At 46.0% G+C, this 18,722-nt stretch overlaps 1 protein-coding gene across 1 annotated transcript in view; it reads right to left on the reverse strand.

Moving 5' to 3' along the window:
- LOC123175214 (expansin-A31-like) overlaps positions 1-2,491 on the reverse strand; it is a 29,230-nt gene extending 26,739 nt beyond the window's left edge. Inside the window, exon 1 of the mRNA XM_044590275.1 lies at positions 1,900-2,491. Coding sequence (XP_044446210.1) covers positions 1,900-2,491 — 592 coding nt within the window. The remainder of the gene's footprint in view (positions 1-1,899) is intronic.
- Positions 2,492-18,722: the final 16,231 nt, after the last annotated feature.

The raw sequence follows: 18,722 nt of genomic DNA on the forward strand, positions 1-18,722 counted from the left end.
TTTTGTGAGCAAACAATTTATGGGAACACCAATCAACTAGCATATGAAAGAAAAGCAAGCATAACTTTAAAACTTTAAGCACATAGAGAGGAAACTTGATATTATTGCAATTCCTACAAGCATATGTTCCTCCCTCATAATAATTTTCACTAGCATCATGAATGAATTCAACAATATAACCAGCACCTAAAGCATTCTTTTCATGATCTACAAGCATAGAAAATTTACTACTCTCCACACAAGCAAAATTCTTCTCATGAATAGTAGTGGGAGCAAACTCAACAAAATAACTATCATGTGAGGCATAATCCAATTGAAAACTAAAATCATGATGACAAGTTTCATGGATATCATTACTCTTTATAGCATACAAGTCATCACAATAATCATCATAGATAGCAACTTTGTTCTCATAATCAATTGGAACCTCTTCCGGAATAGTGGATTCATCACAAAATAAAGTCATGACCTCTCCAATTCCACTTTCATAAATATAATCATCATAAATAGGAGGCATGCTTTCATCATAATAAATTTGCTCATCAAAACTTGGGGGACAAAAAATATCATCTTCATCAAACATAGCTTCCCTAAGCTTGTGGCTTTGCATATCATTAGCATCATGGATATTCAAGGAATTCATACTAACAACATTGCAATCATGCTCATCATTCAAATATTTAGTGCCAAACATTTTATAGATTTCTTCTTCTAGCACTTGAGCACAATTATCCTTTCCATCATACTCACGAAAGATATTAAAAAGGTGAAGCGTATGAGACAAACTCAATTCCATTTTTTTATAGTTTTCTTTTATAAACTAAACTAGTGATAAAACAGGAAACTAAAAGACTCGATTGCAAAATCTAAAGATATACCTTGAAGCGCTAACCTCCCCGGCAACGGCGCCAGAAAAGAGCTTGATGTCTACTACACAACCTTCTTCTTGTAGACGTTGTTGGGCCTCCAAGTGCAGAGGTTTGTAGGACAGTAGCAAATTTCCCTCAAGTGGATGACCTAAGGTTTATCAATCCATAGGAGGCGTAGGATGAATATGGTCTCTCTCAAGCAACCCTGCAACCAAATAACAAAGAGTCTCTTGTGTCCCCAACACACCCGATACAATGGTAAATTGTATAGGTGCACTAGTGCGACGAAGAGATGGTGATACAAGTGGTATATGGATGTGACGCCCGGGTAATCATGCTACAGTAACCTCTACTAATGATGCCACGTCACCGAGGTCACTGTTGTTAATCTCGAGTTAAATCAAACCCGATCGAATTCAAAATTCAAAATCAAACCAAACGATGAAGTTTTCAAACATTAAAACTAAAATGCTCGGCGTGTGTCGATTAATCCGTAAGTAGTGGTAGGTGATGAAACCACACTTTTATAAAATATTTATGTGCACTAGAATAATTAAAACAATATTTGGAAATACTTAATAAATGCTTTTATGTGTATAGGTAATTGTAAGCTAGTTAAAATATTGTGTGAACATTTTATTACAGTGAGTTATGCTACCTTACTAATTTAGGTATGGGTTTTATAGTTTGATAAAACTATTTTGATATTAAAACATTTAAACCTGAAGTTAAAATACTAAATAAAGACAAAACAAAAATAAAATAAAACAACCCCCCGCCCTAACTGGGCCAGGCCTAGCTGTCCACTGCGGCGACCGGCCACCGGCCCAGCCACCCACCCATAAGGCTCCCCCGGGGTCAAACCCAAGGCGCGGCGACCCACTCCCCCCGATCCCCTCTCACTCCCGGATCTGGATGACGCCCCTCCTCGTCGCCCCACACCTCCCCCCACTCCTCCCACATCCCACTCCTCCCTCTGCCCCCTCTACGATCCAAATAAGGATCGGGGGCACCGAGCCGCCGACCCCACCTTTCCCGTGCTGGCGCTGACCACCGCCTTCCAACGTAGCTGCTGCCCAGCGTTTCCCGGCGACCTTGCTGCCGTGGACAAGCTGCGCGTCGGCGACGAACTTCCCCGACACCGGCGCCTCGCGGTCACCTCGTCGGACGCCCCGTCCTCGTCCTCCTCCTCGAGCATGCTGCCGCTTCCCTGCACTGCAAGTGAAGCCCGACCTCTCCTCCTCTCTCCCCGGCTGCCGCCCGAGCTCGCTGGAGCTCGCGACCCGCCACGGCACTGCACGCACTCCGCCGCGCCACCGCGCGCTGCCCCCTTGCCCGACGTGCCTGCGTCGTCCTCTGCTCCCGCCGCCGCCAGTCGCTCGCCTCCCCCGGCCTTTGTCGTGCACGAGTGCTCGCGCCTCCCACGCCTCGTCCACTCGCCGCCGGCCCCGCAATCGTCGCCTCGCGCCCGCTTGCCTTTCGCGCCCCCGCGCGCTGCCGTTGCCGCTGGCCTGGACCCGCACTGGCCGTGCCACCCCCCTCGCTTCACCCCTCACCACCGGCCCCAGGCCACCGGCCTTCACCTGCTCCGGCGCCTTGCCGGGTTCGGGCGCCCGCAGCATCACACCGTCGCGCAACCGCCCCGGTTGACCCTAGGGCCTATGACAGGGGCCCCACCCCAGAACGATAATAAAAAAAGGTTTTAAAAAAATAATATAAATATAAATATAATTAATTAATTAATTAACTTAATTAATTCTGATTAATTTAACTAATTAAGATTAATTAATCTAATAACCAATTAACCTAATTAACTACTATTAATTAACTAACAGAGTATGACAGTGGGGCCCACCCCTAATTAATGCTGATTAAGTTAATTAAAAATGATTAATTAAAATGTGTCACCGACAGGTGGGACCCACCTGTCAGGTTGACCGGGTCAGCGTTCAACTGCTGATGTCATGCTGACATGATGCTGACATCAGCATGCACTGTTCTCGATAATGTTGAATTTAAATAATTAAATAAATCCTAAAATGATTTAAATCTTTTAAAATTAATATAAAATAAACCGTAGCTCGGATGGAAAAACTTTGTACATGAAAGTTGCTCAGAACGACGAGACGAGCCTGGATACGCAGCCAGTTCGTCTGCCACACATCCCTAACCTATCGAACCCACAACTTTCCCCCTCCGGCTCCTCTGCCCGAAAACGCAAAACACCGGGGATATTTTCCTGGATGTTTCCCCCCTTCACCGGTATCATCTCGTACCGCGTTAGGTCACCTCTAGCACCGCGTGTTGTCTTGTTATGCTTTGTGATACTTTGATTGCTTTATTATTTATTGTATTCCCCCTCCGTTACACTTTTCCGGTAGACCCCGAGACTGCCGGCGACCCTAGTTCGGCTACGATGTCAATAACCCCTCCTTCTTGCCAGAGCAACCAGGCAAGCCCCCCCCCCCTTGATCACCAGATATCGCCTACTATACTCTCTACTGCTTGCATTAGAGTAGTGTAACATGTTACTGCTTTTCGTTAATCCTATCCTGTTGCATAGCCTGTCCTTGCTACTACTGTTGTTACCTTTACCTGCTATCCTACTGCTTAGTATAGGATGCTAGTGTTCCATCAGTGGCCCTACACCCTTGTCCGTCTGCCATGCTATACTACTGGGCCGTGATCACTTCGGGAGGTGATCACGGGCATATACTATATACTTTACACTTTTACATTACCGGTGATACTGTTTGGAGATGGGGGCTGAAGGGGCAGGTGGCTCCATCCAGGTAGTGGTGGGCCTGAGTTCCCGACGGCCCCCGACAGTTACTTTGTGGCGGAGCGACAGGGCAGGTTGAGACCACCCAGGAGAGAGGTGGGCCTGGCCCTGGTCGGTGTCCGTGGTTATTTCAAAATAACACGCTTAACGAGATCTTGGTATTTGATCTGAGTCTGGCCACTGGCCTATACGCACTAACCATCTACGCGGGGACAGTTATGGGCACTCGAAATCGTGGTATCAGCCAAAGCCTTCGTGACTTCAGCGACTGAGCGGCGCGCGCCGGGTTGGACCGCGTAACGCAACTTCCTTTGTAATGGAGGTTGCTAGGTCTGCTCTCCGGCCGCGTACGCAACATGGAGGTGTGCAATGGGCGATGGGCCCAGACCCCTGCGCCATAGGATTTAGACCGGCGTGCTGACCTCTCTGTTGTGCCTAGGTAGGGCTGCGATGTGTTGATCTTCTGCGGCCGGGCATGACCCAGAAAAGTGTGTCCGGACAAAGGGGATCGAGCGTGTTGGGAAATGTGGTGCACCCCTGTAGGGAAGTTGAACTATTCGAATAGCCGCGTCCCTTGGTAAAAGGACGACCTGGAGTTGTACCTTGACCTTATGACAACTAGAACCGGATACTTAATAAAACACACCCTTCCAAGTGCCAGATACAACCGATGATCGCTCTCTCATACGGCGATGAGGGGAGGACCATCAGTTAGGATTATGCTACACGATGCTACTTGGTGAACTTGCCATCTACTCTCTTCTCGTGCTGCAAGATGGAGGTTACTAGAAGCGTAGTCTTTGAAAGGACTAGTTATCCCCCTCTTATTCCGGCTTTCTGCAGTTCAGTCCACATATGATACCCTTATTCCATTTGATACCAATGCATACATATGTAGTGTAGCTCCTTGCTTGCGAGTACTTTGGATGAGTACTCATGGTTGCTTTGCCCCCCTTTTCCCCCTTTCTATAGTCGATTGCTGCGACCAGACATTGGAGCCCAGGAGCCAGACGCCATCATCAACGACGACTACTACTACTCGGGAGGTGCCTACTATTACATGCAGCCTGCTGACGACGACAAGGAGTAGTTTAGGAGGATCCCAGGCAGGAGGCCTGCGCCTCTTTCGATCTGTCCCAGTTTGTGCTAGCCTTCTTAAGGCAAACTTGTTTAACTTATGTCTGTACTCAGACTTTGTTGCTTCCGCTGACTCGTCTATGATTGAGCTCTTGTATTCGAGCCTTCGAGGCCCCTGGCTTGTAATATGATGCTTGTATGACTTATTTTATTTATAGAGTTGTGTTGTGATATCTTCCCGTGAGTCCCTGATCTTGATCGTACACGTTTGCGTGTATGATTAGTGTACGGTCAAATCGGGGGCGTCACAAGTTGGTATCAGATCCGACTACCTGTAGGAATCCCCCTTCTACACTCCTTGGCCGAAGTTGAGTCTAGTTATTAATTTTTTACTATCATGGCTGTGTGGCTTACGGGCCCATGTCGCCATTGGGTGGTATTAGGATCTTTTACTCCTTGTCCATACTCTGGGACTCTGAACTCTGTTCTATTCGGGTTAAATGATTTTACTAAATTTGACTCTAGGTTCTCGTAACTACTTTCTCCCGGAGAGCCCCTTATTACAGATGAACGCCTGCTACACCAGAAGATTCAAAAGATACTCTCCGATGTTATCCCGAGAACTTGTGCTCATTGCTTTTGCAATTCCCTTCCACTGTCAACCCCTATAGATAACTACATGCACTTGCCATTCTAACCTTAGTCCCCAGTTACTCTTGTTATTATCCCGAAATACTCGTTGTTCCGAGAATCCTTGTGCCTACTGCCTTGCAGTTCCTTGTTACATGAATACCCATACGGATATTTCCTCGCACTTGTCGAGTATCCGCTCATCCCCAGTTGTTCAGGTGTTTCACAAAGGTCTTCGAAATACCATTCGATCTCCTGAAAATCATCAACATCCTATTGCTCTTGAAATTCTTTGCTTGCTTGCGTTATGGTTAATCCCATAAGTATAGTAATCTTATTGGCATTCTTTGCCACCGTCATTTTGATCCTATTGATTCAACATGAGTGCGAATGCACGCAATCATCAGTCGGATCCTAGAATTCATCCTTCCGGCTCAGACGCCAGTTTAAACATGAGCTGGATCTCGACCAATCAATTGACCATCGATCGTACCCCTAAGGCTATTCAACTTATCCATCCCTGATCAGAGCATTGCTTCTGATCCCTTGTCTTGGTATTGATAATTCCTTTGCATTTGAGCCATGAATTAGTCAGTTGTTTCTAAATTCTGATCTCCTTGCATTGTTTCTCCCTCTGGTTGAGTACCGATGCTCACACCAGATCCCTTGAGGACCACTAGATCCTTTGTTGGATTTTATCCGCCAGCGTCCTTCATATTCAATAAGTCTGTGAGCCTTTCCTCGGATACATAATGCCTTTGGTAAATTGTATCCTATGCTTTCTCAAGCATGCTCTACTATTGAGCTTGTGTTATTTATTCTTGAAATTTATGGTATATACTCCTAAGATGCCCTGATGGGTTGAACCTATGCCTCCCCCAAACGGTATGAACCTGAAAGTTTTCGCGAGTCATACTCTTCTGTTGCTCCGCCAGATAAAATTTCTACACTACAACCTCATCAAAAGCAAGAAGTAAAATGAAAGGTTATGCATTGAAGAAGTGGGAGTCGACCTTGAGCCTTGCGTTCATGCCCATGGACCCGATGTGGAACTTTTCCTTGAAGCTTCTTGTAAATGATAATAATCCCCTTGTTATAAGTTCGTCCTGTATCTATGTTTGGTCCTTTACAATCATGGTTCCGACCATATTTTCTCCTTAATACCATTTCTCGGACAAGTTGAAGTACTTGTCTTGTGCAGATCATTGCACTTGTCCAACCTTTACTTTGGTCTACTGTCGAGTATTACACTATGATATCTTGATAATGTCATGGTACTGCATAACTTCTTATGGGTTCTTCATCAAATGTTATTTTTCCCCGAATCCAATTTTTCTTGGGTTCTGGGTTGTCATCAACCGAGAACACCGAATAGTGAATCGAGTCTATACTCCGATTCAATAAACTCCTAAGTAATTTTCATTGCTTACGAGTTTAATAACCCTTCAAGTCATCCCTAGCCTGATTGGCCATATCATTATCGTGCAAAAATTTAACTGTGCTACCTGGTCCTTCTTCCCGGAGCAAAATTTTCGATGATGAGCTAAGCTCACGTCGATCTTCCTCATCATAACACTTCGCATTGAACTACGAGCTTGTTTCGAGTTTGTGTCATACCCTTGGTTTCAGTAACCTTTCGCTTCATCATTCCTTTGGCTTGATGTCATCGCCTACCGATTACATCTTCATGAAATCTCTCAACAATTGTGTCGTGATCATCATCGGCATTCTGAGCTCTTCCAGGATGTCAATTGAGTTCATGATGAGAAATACCATCCTTGCCCTCGATGATCTGTATTATCATCGACCACTTTATTGACTTCCCTCCAACACAAACTTGTCGTGTGTTGTGTTATACCTTGAGTTCCTTGCTATCCAGCATTTGTTCTTCTTTACCTTGGAATATTACATCTTTAATGTCAAGAAAGTCATGAGAATTTCACCACCTCTTAAGGATTCTTGATACAGGTAATACTTCTCACCATCACCTTTCGTTCTTGGTCCCCGTGTTGGTTCTAACCGGGATACCAACAGGAGAACGATGTTGTTTGGATTCTGCCGTTTTAGCAACCCTATTGCTTTGAAGTTAAATGTCGAACGTTCATTCTTAGACTATTGATCACTGAATCACCATTCTAACATTTGATCATGCTACCTAAGGCCATACTTTGGGCACCCTTTTCAATTAATGTTTAATTGTGTATGTTTTTCCTTGAGCATACATCATTTTATCATTTGATCCGACAAATGTTATCTCCTTGTTCACACAACTATGGAAATCCATCTTTTTGGACACCTCGTTGAATTATTGCTGAGTCCATCAGCCACCTCCTCATCCTCTCCTTGGCTTAATGATGAATCCCTTCGTGTATCCAGAGTCTGACCTTTGATTAAAGACCATGTCAATGCTATCTCGAAGCATGTCTGTGGTATTCCGATTTCAAAAAGAACATTTGAAGCCCAATGCTAAATGTTTCCTGCTCAATTACCCAAACATCACTGTATGGGTAATGTCATGAAATCCCCCCCTTACCTAAAGGGTTTTCTACATTATATCCTGTTAAGGAAATCATGCTCTGCTTGTCCTTGGGAAGGATATACCCTTGAAATATGTGTTTAAACACATTTTTCCTTTCCATTGTTCTGTTTAATCTGATAATCATATTTTCCTTTCCATTGTTCTGTTTAACCTTCTTAAGGTTTATATGATCTAAGCAGTAATACGTCACTGCTTTTATAAGCACCTCAGTGTACAACTCTGTCAGTAAGACCCTGTTACTATTGTTGTTGGCATCCTGGTAACCCTCGATGGACGAGAACTTTGCCTATTGGTCCGCCTCGTTCAACGAGAAGGAAAATGGTTCTCTTCGTCCCTCGCCCTTGGTACCGATGTTGTTGCCAACATAACTGAGATGCTATCCGCTGACATGTCTTGCCTACATGGTCATGCAAGACGTCACCGTCCTTCCTACCATTAACTCACATGGTGGGCCCATAACCCAAAGGTCCCAGGATCGAATCCTAACTCTCCTGTACACCTCTATCTCTGAAGTTATCCCTCGTGTTTGACTTCGTATGTAATTCACGGGGTCACTTTCCCAGTAATATATTCTGGTATCAGGTGCAATATTTATTCTCGTTGCTCTAAACTCCTTTCTCGCCTTGCGTCAGGCATCGATCGATTGCCTGCCTGCTCGAAACTTCCCATGATACCTCCTTACTTTTCTCTCGATATTCTTAAGTTTCAATTCGAGAGTTACTTTCTGCCACCTTCCCCGATGATATCTACCAGATAGTCTACCTTGCAGAGGTCCATCCTTCCGGTATACCTCCTTATTCTTCGTAAGTACGACGGAGTTCCCGAAGAAAGGATGCCGACTTCATCATGATGACCTGAAGCAGAGAAATAAAGACATCAACGAAAGGGATTAACTTCTTCGAGAAGAGCAGCCAAGACTGGGAAGATTCATTAGAATTTCGTAACCAGACCTTTCCCCCTTACTCCCCTCTTAAATCTCGGGACGAGATTTCTTGTAGTGGAGGAGAATTGTGACACCCGGGTAATCATGCTACAGTAACCTCTACTAATGATGCTACGTCACCGAGGTCACTATTGTTAATCTCGCGTTAATTCAAACCCAATTGAATTCAAAATTCGAAATCAAACCAAACGATGAAGTTTTCAAACATTAAAACTAAAATGCTCGGAGTGTGTCGATTAATCCGTAAGTAGTGGTAGGTGATGAAACCACAATTTTATAAAATATTTATGTGCACTAAAATAATTAAAACAATATTTGGAAATACTTAATAAATGCTTTTATGTGTATAGGTAATTGTAAGCTAGTTAAAATAATGTGTGATCATTTTATTACAGTGGGTTATGCTACCTTACTAATTTAGGTATGGGTTTTATAGTTTGATAAAACTGTTTTGATATTAAAACATTTAAACCCGAAGTTAAAAGACTAAATAAAGACAAAACAAAAATAAAATAAAACAACCCCCCCGCCCTAACTGGGCCAGGCCCAGCTGTCCACTGCGCCGCCCACCCATAAGGCCCCCCGGGGTCAAACCCTAGGCGCAGCGACCCACTCCCCCCCGATCCCCTCTCACTCCCGGATCTGGACGGCGGCCCTCCTCGTCGCCCCGCACCTCCCCCCACTCGTCCCACGTCCCACTCCTACCTCTGCCCCCCTCTACGATCCAAATCAGGATCGGGGGCACTGAGCCGCCGACCCCACCTTTCCCGCGCCGGCACTGACCACCGCCTTCCATCGTAGCTGCTGCCCAACGTCGCTCGGCGACCTTGCTGCCGCGGACAAGCTGCACGTCGGCGACGAACTTCCCCGACACCGGCGCCTCGCGGTCACCTCGTCGGACGCCCCGTCCTCGTCCTCCTCCTCGAGCACGCTGCCGCTTCCCTGCACTGCAAGTGAGGCCCGGCCTCTCATCCTCTCTCCCCGGCTGCCACCCGAGCTCGCTGGAGCTCGCGACCCGCCACGACACTTCACGCACTTCGCCGCGCCACCGCGCGCTGCCCCCTTGCCCGACGTGCCTGCGTCATCCTCTGCTCCCGCCGCCGACGGCCGCTCGCCTCCGCCAGCCTTTGTCGTGCGCGAGTGCTCGCGCCTCCTACGCCTCGTCCACTCGCCGCCGGCCCCGCAATCGTCGCCTCGCGCCCGCGCTCACATCGCCCGCTTGCCTTCCGCGCCCCCGCGCACTGCCATGGCCGCTTCCCTGCCGCTGGCACGGCCTCGCACTGGCCGCGCCACCCCCTCGCTTCACCCCTCACCACCGGGCCCAGGCCACCGGCCTTCACCTGCTCCGGCGCCTTGCCGGGTTCGGGCGCCCGCAGCATCACACCGCCCCGCAACCGCCCCGGTTGACCCCAGTGCCTATGACAGGTGGCCCCACCCCAGAACGATAATAAAAAAAGTTTTTTAAAAAATAATATAAATATAAATAAAATTAATTAATTAATTAACTTAATTGGTTCTGATTAATTTAACTAATTAAGATTAATTAATCTAATGACTAATTAACCTAATTACCTACTATTAATTAACTAACAGAGTATGATAGTGGGGCCCACCCCTAATTAATCCTCATTAAGTTAATTAAAAGTGATTAATTAAAATGTGTCACCGACAGGTGGGACCCATCTATCAGGTTGACCGGGTCAGCGGTCAACTGCTGATGTCATGCTGACATCATGCTGACGTCAGCGTGCACTGTTCTGGATAATGTTGAATTTATATAATTAAATAAATCCTAAAATGATTTAAATCTTTTAAAGTTAATATAAAATAAACCGTAGCTCGGATGGAAAAACTTTGTACATGAAAGTTGCTCAGAACGACGAGACGAACCCGGATACGCAGCCCGTTCGTCTGCCACGCATCCCTAACCTATCGAACCCACAACTTTCCCCCTCCGGCTCCTTTGCCCGAAAACGCAAAACACCGGGGATATTTTCCTGGATGTTTTCCCCCTTCACCGGTATCATCTCGTACTGCATTAGGTCACCTCTAGCACCGCGTATTGTCTTGTTATGCTTTGTGATACTTTGATTGCTTTATTATTTATTGTATTCCCCCTCCGTTAGACTTTTCCGGTAGACCCCGAGACTGCCGGCGACCCTAGTTTGGCTACGGTGTCAATAACCCCTCCTTGCTAGAGCAACCAGGCAAGCCCCCCCTTGATCACCAGATATCGCCTACTATACTCTCTACTGCTTGCATTAGATTAGTGTAACATGTTACTGCTTTCTGTTAATCCTATCCTGTTGCATAGCCTGTCCTTGCTACTACTGTTGTTACCTTTACCTGCTATCCTACTGCTTAGTATAGGATGCTAGTGTTCCATCAGTGGCCCTACACCCTTGTCCATCTGCCATGCTATACTACTGGGTCGTGATCACTTCGGGAGGTGATCACGGGCATATACTATATACTTTACACTGTTACATTACCGGTGATACTGTTTGGAGATGGGGGCTGAAGGGGAAGGTGGCTCCATCCCGGTAGTGGTGGGCCTGAGTTCCCGACGGCCCCCGACAGTTACTTTGTGGTGGAGCGATAGGGCAGGTTGAGACCACCTAGGAGAGAGGTGGGCCTGGCCCTGGTCGGCGTCCGTGGTTATTTCAAAATAACACGCTTAACGAGATCTTGGTATTTGATCTGAGTCTGGCCACTGGCCTATACACACTAAGCATCTACGTGGGGACAATTATGGGCACTCGACGTCGTGGTATCAGCCGAAGCCTTCGTGACGTCAGCGACTGAGCGGCGCGCGCCTGGTTGGACCACGTAACACAACTTCCTTTGTAATGGAGGTTGCTAGGTCTGCTCTCCGGCCGCGTACGCAACGTGCAGGTGTGCAATGGGCGATGGGACCAGACCCCCGCGCCATAGGATTTAGACCGGCGTGCTGACCTCTCTGTTGTGCCTAGGTAGGGTTGCGAGATGTTGATCTTCCGAGGCTGGGCATGACCCAGAAAAGTGTGTCCGGACAAAGGGGATCGAGCGTGTTGGGAAATGTGGTGCACCCCTTCAGGGAAGTTGAACTATTCGAATAGCCGTGTCCCTCGGTAAAAGGACGACCCGGAATTGTACCTTGACCTTATGACAACTAGAACCGGATACTTAATAAAACACACCCTTCCAAGTGCCAGATACAACCGGTGATCGCTCTCTCACAGGGCGACGAGGGGAGGATCACCAGTTAGGATTATGCTACACAATGCTACTTGGTGAACTTGCCATCTACTCTCTTCTCGTGCTGCAAGATGGAGGTTACCAGAAGCGTAGTCTTCGAAAGGACTAGCTATCCCCCTCTTATTCCGGCTTTCTGCAGTTCAGTCCACATATGATACCCTTATTCCATTTGATACCAATGCATACATATGTAGTGTAGCTCCTTGCTTGCGAGTACTTTGGATGAGTACTCACGGTTGCTTTGCTCCCCCTTTTCCCCCTTTCTATACTCAATTGTTGCGACTAGACGTTGGAGCCCAGGAGCCAGACGCCACCGTCGACGACCACTACTACTACTCGGGAGGTGCCTACTACTACGTGCAGCCTGCTGATGATGACCAGGAGTAGTTTAGGAGGATCCCAGGCAGGAGGCCTGCGCCTCTTTCGATATGTATCCCAGTTTGTGCTAGCCTTATTAAGGCAAACTTGTTTAACTTATGTCTGTACTCAGCCTTTGTTGCTTCCGCTGACTCGTCTATGATCGAGCTCTTGTATTCGAGCCTTCGAGGCCCCTGGCTTGTAATATGATGCTTGTATGACTTATTTTATTTGTAGAGTTGTGTTGTGATATCTTCCCGTGAGTCCCTGATCTTGATCGTACACGTTTGCGTGTATGATTAGTGTCCGGTAAAATCGGGGGCGTCACAATGGATGGTAGATAAAGGTATTTGTAATCTGAAATTATAAAAACAGCAATGTAACTAATGATAAAAGTGAGCGTAAACGGTATTGCAATGCGTTCAAACAAGGCCTAGGGTTCATACTTTCGCTAGTGTAAGTTCCCTCAACAATACTAACTTAATTGGATCACATAACTATCCCTCAACATGCAACAAAGAGTCACTCCAAAGTCACTAATAGCGGAGAACGAACGAAGAGATGATGTAGGGTACGAAACCACCTCAAAGTTATTCTTTCCAATCAATCTGTTGGGCTATTCCTATAAGTGTCACAAACAGCCCTAGAGTTCGTACTAGAATAACACCTTAAGACACAAATCAACCAAAACCCTAATGTCACCTAGATACTCCAATGTCACCTCAAGTATCCGTGGGTATGATTATACGATATGCATCACACAATCTCAGATTCATCTATTCAACCAACACAAAGAACTTCAAAGAGTGCCCCAAAGTTTCTACCGGAGAGTCAAGACGAAAACGTGTGCCAAACCTTATGCATAAGTTCACGAGGAACTCGCAAGTTGATCACCAAAACACACATCAAGTGGGTCACGTGATATCCCATTGTCACCACAGATAAGCACATGCAAGACATACATCAAGTGTTCTCAAATCCTTAAAGACTCAATCCGATAAGATAACTTCAAAGGAAAAACTCTATTCATCACAAGAGAGTAGAGGGGGAGAAACATCATAAGATCCAAATATAATAGCAAATCACGTGATACATCAAGATCGTGCCGACTCAACAACGCGCGAGAGAGAGAGATCAAACACATAGCTACTGGTACATACCCTCAGCCCCGAGGGTGAACTACTCCCTCCTCATCATGGAGAGCGTCGGGACGATGAAGATGGCCACCAGAGAGGGATTCCCCCCTCCGGCACGGTGCCGGAACGGGTCTAGATTGGTTTTCGGTGGCTACAGAGGCTTCTCGCGGCGAAACTCCCGATCTAGGTTTCTTTCTGGAAGTTTTTGGTTATATAAGAGGTGTTGGAGTCGGGAACAAGGCATGTGGGTCTCTGGGCTGTCCACGAGGCAGGGGGGCGCGCCCCCCACCCTCGTGGGAAGCCCAGGACTCTTCTGGTCCATCTCCGATGCTCCGTGGGCTTCTTCTAGTCCAAAAATAAGTTCCGTGAAGTTTCAGGTCAATTGGACTCCGTTTGATTTTCCTTTTCTGCGATACTCTAAAACAAGGAAAAAACATAAACTAGCACTGGGCTCTTGGTTAATAGGTTAGTCCCAAAAATCATATAAAATAGCATATAAATGCATATAAAACATCCTAGGTTGATAATATAATAGCATGGAACAATAAAAAATTATAGATAAGTTTGAGACGTATCAAGCATCCCCAAGCTTAATTCCTTCTCGTCCTCGAGTAGGTAATGATAAAAACAGAATTTTTGATGTGGAATGCTACCTAAGATATTTATCAATGTAATCTTCTTTATTGTGGCAAGAATATTCAGATCCATAAGATTCAAGACAAAAGTTTAATATTGACATGAAAATAATAATACTTCAAGCATACTAACACATAGAACCTCAGATTCAAAGTATCTGTGGGTATGATTATACGATATGCATCACACAATCTCCGATTCATCTATTCAACCAACACATAGAACCTCAAAGAGTGCCCCAAAGTTTCTACCGGAGAATCACGACGAAAACGTGTGCCAACCCCTATGCATAGGTTCATGGGCGGAACCCGCAAGTTGATCACCAACACACACATCAAGTGAATCACGTGATATCCCATTGTCACCACAGATACCCACGGCAAGACATACATCAAGTGTTCTCAAATCTTTAAAGACTCAATCCGATAAGATAACTTCAAAGGGGAAACTCAATTCATTACAAGAGAGAAGAGGGGGAGGAGAAACATAAGATCCAACTATAATAGCAAAGCTCGCGATACATCAAGATCGTGCCAAATCAAGAACACGAGAGAGAGAGATCAAACACATAGCTACTGGTACATACCCTCAGCCCCGAGGGAGAACTACTCCCTCCTCATCATGGAGAGCACCGAGATGATGAAGATGGCCACTAGAGAAGGATTGCCCCCTCCGGTAGGGTGCCGGAATGGGTCTAGATTGGTTTTTAGTGGCTACGGAGGCTTCTGGCGACGGAACTCCCGATCTATTTTGCTCACAGATGTTTTTAGGGTATATGGAGATATATAGGTGGAAGAAGTACGTCAGGGGGGCCACGAGGGGCCCACGAGGGTGGAGGGCGCGCCCAGGGGGGTGGGCGCGCCCCCCTGCATCATGGCCTCCTCGCAGATCCCCCGACGTGCACTCCAAGTCTTCTGGGCTTCTTTCCTTCCAAAAATGAGTACCGTGAAGTTTCAGGTCAATTGGACTCCGTTTGATTTTCCTTTTCTTCGAAACCCTAAAACAGGGTAAAAACAGAAACTGGCACCGGGCTCTGGGTTAATAGGTTAGTCCCAAAAAATGATATAAAAGTGTATAATAAAGCCAATAAACAGTCAAAATAGTAGATAATATAGCATGGAGCAATCAAATATTATAGATACGTTGGAGACGTATCAGCATCCCCCAGCTTAATTCCTGGTCGTCCTCGAGTAGGTAAGTGATAAAAACAAAATTTTTGATGCGGAGTGCTACTTGGCATAATTTCAATGCGATTCTTCTTAATTGTGGTATGAATATTCAGATCCATAAGATTCAAGACAAAAGTTTAATATTGACATAAAAATGATAATACTTTAAGCATACTAACTAAGCAATTATGTCTTCTCAAAATAACCTGGCCAAAGAAAGTTCATCCCTACAAAATCATATGGTTTAGTCATGCTCCATTTTCGTCACACAAGAATGCTCTCATCATGCACAACCCCGATGACAAGCCAAGCAATTGTTTCATACTTTAGTAATCTCAAACTCATAAACCTTCACGCAATACATGAGCGCGAGCCATGGATATAGCACTATGGGTGGAATAGAATATGATGGGGGTTATGTGGAGAAGACAAAAAGGATAAAGTCTCACATCAACGAGGCTAATCAATGAGCTATGGATATGCCCATCGATTGATGTTAATGCAAGGAGTAGGGATTGCCATGCAACGGATGCACTAGATGTCAGGACCCCGATTCCAAGTCACATCGATCTAGCCGGTAACACCTCATATCACATTGCAGCCTCACGCACGGTATCCCCACGGGTGTCGCCTTACCATGGCTCGGGACCGTTTGCGCCTTTTGGATCACGTATATGATAGTGTCGCTAGCATCCATATGATAGAGAACCCGGGCCGACATGGCTAGTCGTGAACCCAAAGCGGCACAGACCTATGGAGACAGGCATCCAAGAATCACATCGAGCATGTCGGTCATCAGCGAGTGAATCCGGGCTGTAGCACTGGGCTAACAGGACTCCGGGGAACCCGGGCTGTAGCAGGCTAGGCAGGACTCCGGAAGTCATCGTGTGACATTTCCCCGAAGGGACAGACATAGGAACGAAGTGAAACACATGCCGACCAGTCAAGTGTCCCGAGTAGTAGTGCTGGGCTAGCAGGACTCTGGTGAACCAGGCTGTAGCGGACTACTATGGCTCGAGGAGCACCAGACTACATTTCCCCATAAGAAAGGCTGCCAAGGATAAACAACTAGATTGTCAGATCCCACACATACCAAGCATTTCAATCATACACACAATATGCTCGATATGTGTAAATACAACATGGCATCACAACAAAACTCTACAACTCAAGTACTTTATTTAAAGGCACCAGAGCCATACATAACATGTTCATACAGGTAGGGGTCACATGACCCGACACTCAAGTCATACAAGCATACAAGCACATGCAGAAGCAAATAGTTTGAGTACAGTCACTAGAAAGCAAGAAGGCTTCTCGAAGCCTGTCTATCTACATAGGGCCCTCCATGGCCAGGATCACCACCTGGGTGGCAAGTCACTCATGGACGTCGAGATCTACATAAAACCCATCGGAGGGGGCGGTGTTGTCGTCTGAAAACAGTAATTAAGCAAACATGAGTACAAAGGTACTCAGCAAGTCTTACATCAGAACCTACTATACATGATCATTCTCAAGAAGGTGGTGGAGTTATTGCAGCAAGCCAGCTTTGACTCTTGGCTAAGCTATCCTACGAGACACAACTAGCAAAATACTTTTCGCAAAGGAGTCCACTAATCACCAACACAATACTCCACCGGGGATCCTCCCTTGTCACCCTACGAGAGGGCCATCCTCGGTACTCACACTTATCTTGAGTCTTTTAGTAGTAACCATTAACTTGTCTATGAGCTGTATAGGCAACCAAGTAGTCCTTTACCGCGGACGCGGCTATTCGAATAGATGATGTTAACCCTCCAGGGGTGTACTTCTTCATACATGCTCTCACCACTTACCGCCGTTTACACGACATGTACTCGGTAACCTTCAAGCGGAAGCCCAACGAGGGTGTCGGCCATGGCCTACCTAAACACTCAAGTCTCTAGTCCAGGTTTATCGCCTATCCAGGTTCCATCCGTAGGGAGTCCGGCTGAGGTTTCCACATACGGCCCCGAACAATGTGAATAGGGTCCCGAGACGCCAAACGGGCGCCCGGCATTCCCGGCCACGGTGTATCTACCGCAACATAGCCCACCCCTAGGGTCAGCGCTACGCACGGCCGCCAACACATAACCTACAAACACCAGAAACTATTTGCAACTCCTGGACAGAGTACTAGGGTGATTAAGAAGCCAAGAGGGTCAATTAAGGATCCCAATGCATGGTAGTAGCTGATTCTTAAAATCACGCATACAGATCTCAGTTCTTAGGGACGGCCTCAATGAAACAACCCACCATGTACTCCTACATGGCCTCTCACCGATACCTTTACCAATTCATGTTCAACACATCCCTCACATTACCGACATAATCATTTCACTCTAGCCGATCACCCAGATGAACCAGACCTGACACAACTCTAAGCATAGTAGGCATAGCAAGGTAGGAAACACATACATGGCTTAATCAACTCCTACACATGCTAGTGGGTTTCATCTAGTTACTTTGGCAATGACAGGTCATGCAGAGGATAGGAGTTCAACTACCGCAACACACAACAATTTGAAACATTGTTGTCTTAATGCAGTAATGAGATTAGAGGCGAGAACATGGGATTGTATCGATATGATCAATGGGGCTGCTTGCCTGATGGAGTGGTAGTAGGGTACTGCCCTTCAGTTGGATACTCGGAGATATCCTCGGAGGCAGAACCTACCACGAAGGACACATAGAACATAATCAACACATGACAATATGTAACAATATGATGCATGCTATGACATGGCAAAATGATGTGTCCTGCCTAATGCAATGTGGAACAAGTTGAAATGGGTCCATTTGAACCAAAGATTCAAATGAAAGTTAAAGTTCTTATGCACAATAAGTGTGTTAGCTTGTTTCACCTAAACAACAAGGTTAAAGTGGTTTGTCATGCATGAAACCATTACAGATGGATAGATTGAAATTTTCTGATCATTTTTCATGTATAATTTGTTTGATTTGGAGCTATGGTTGATTTTCTATGATTTTTAGAAGTTTTGGCTATTTTTTGGAATTTCCTATATAAAAATTAATCCAGAAAATGAATAATTGCGTTAGCACTGCGTCACTGTGACGTCAGCGAGTCAAAGGCGCCAGCCCAGGTCAAACCTGACTGGTGGGCCCCATCTATCAGTGTCTCAGCTAACTAACAGAGTTTAGTTAATACTAACTAACTGTCAGTGGGGCCTGGGCCCGCATGTCAGTGACTTAACCTAACTAAAATTAGTTAGCACTAATCCTAACCTAGTTAACAGGTCGGCCCCACCTGTCATAGGCTCAGGGGGAAGTCAACTTGGGCCCACACGGGTCAGACGTGGTCAACTCAC

Source organism: Triticum aestivum, chromosome 1A (genome assembly GCF_018294505.1).
Source record: "Triticum aestivum cultivar Chinese Spring chromosome 1A, IWGSC CS RefSeq v2.1, whole genome shotgun sequence".
Lineage (NCBI taxonomy): Eukaryota > Viridiplantae > Streptophyta > Magnoliopsida > Poales > Poaceae > Triticum > Triticum aestivum.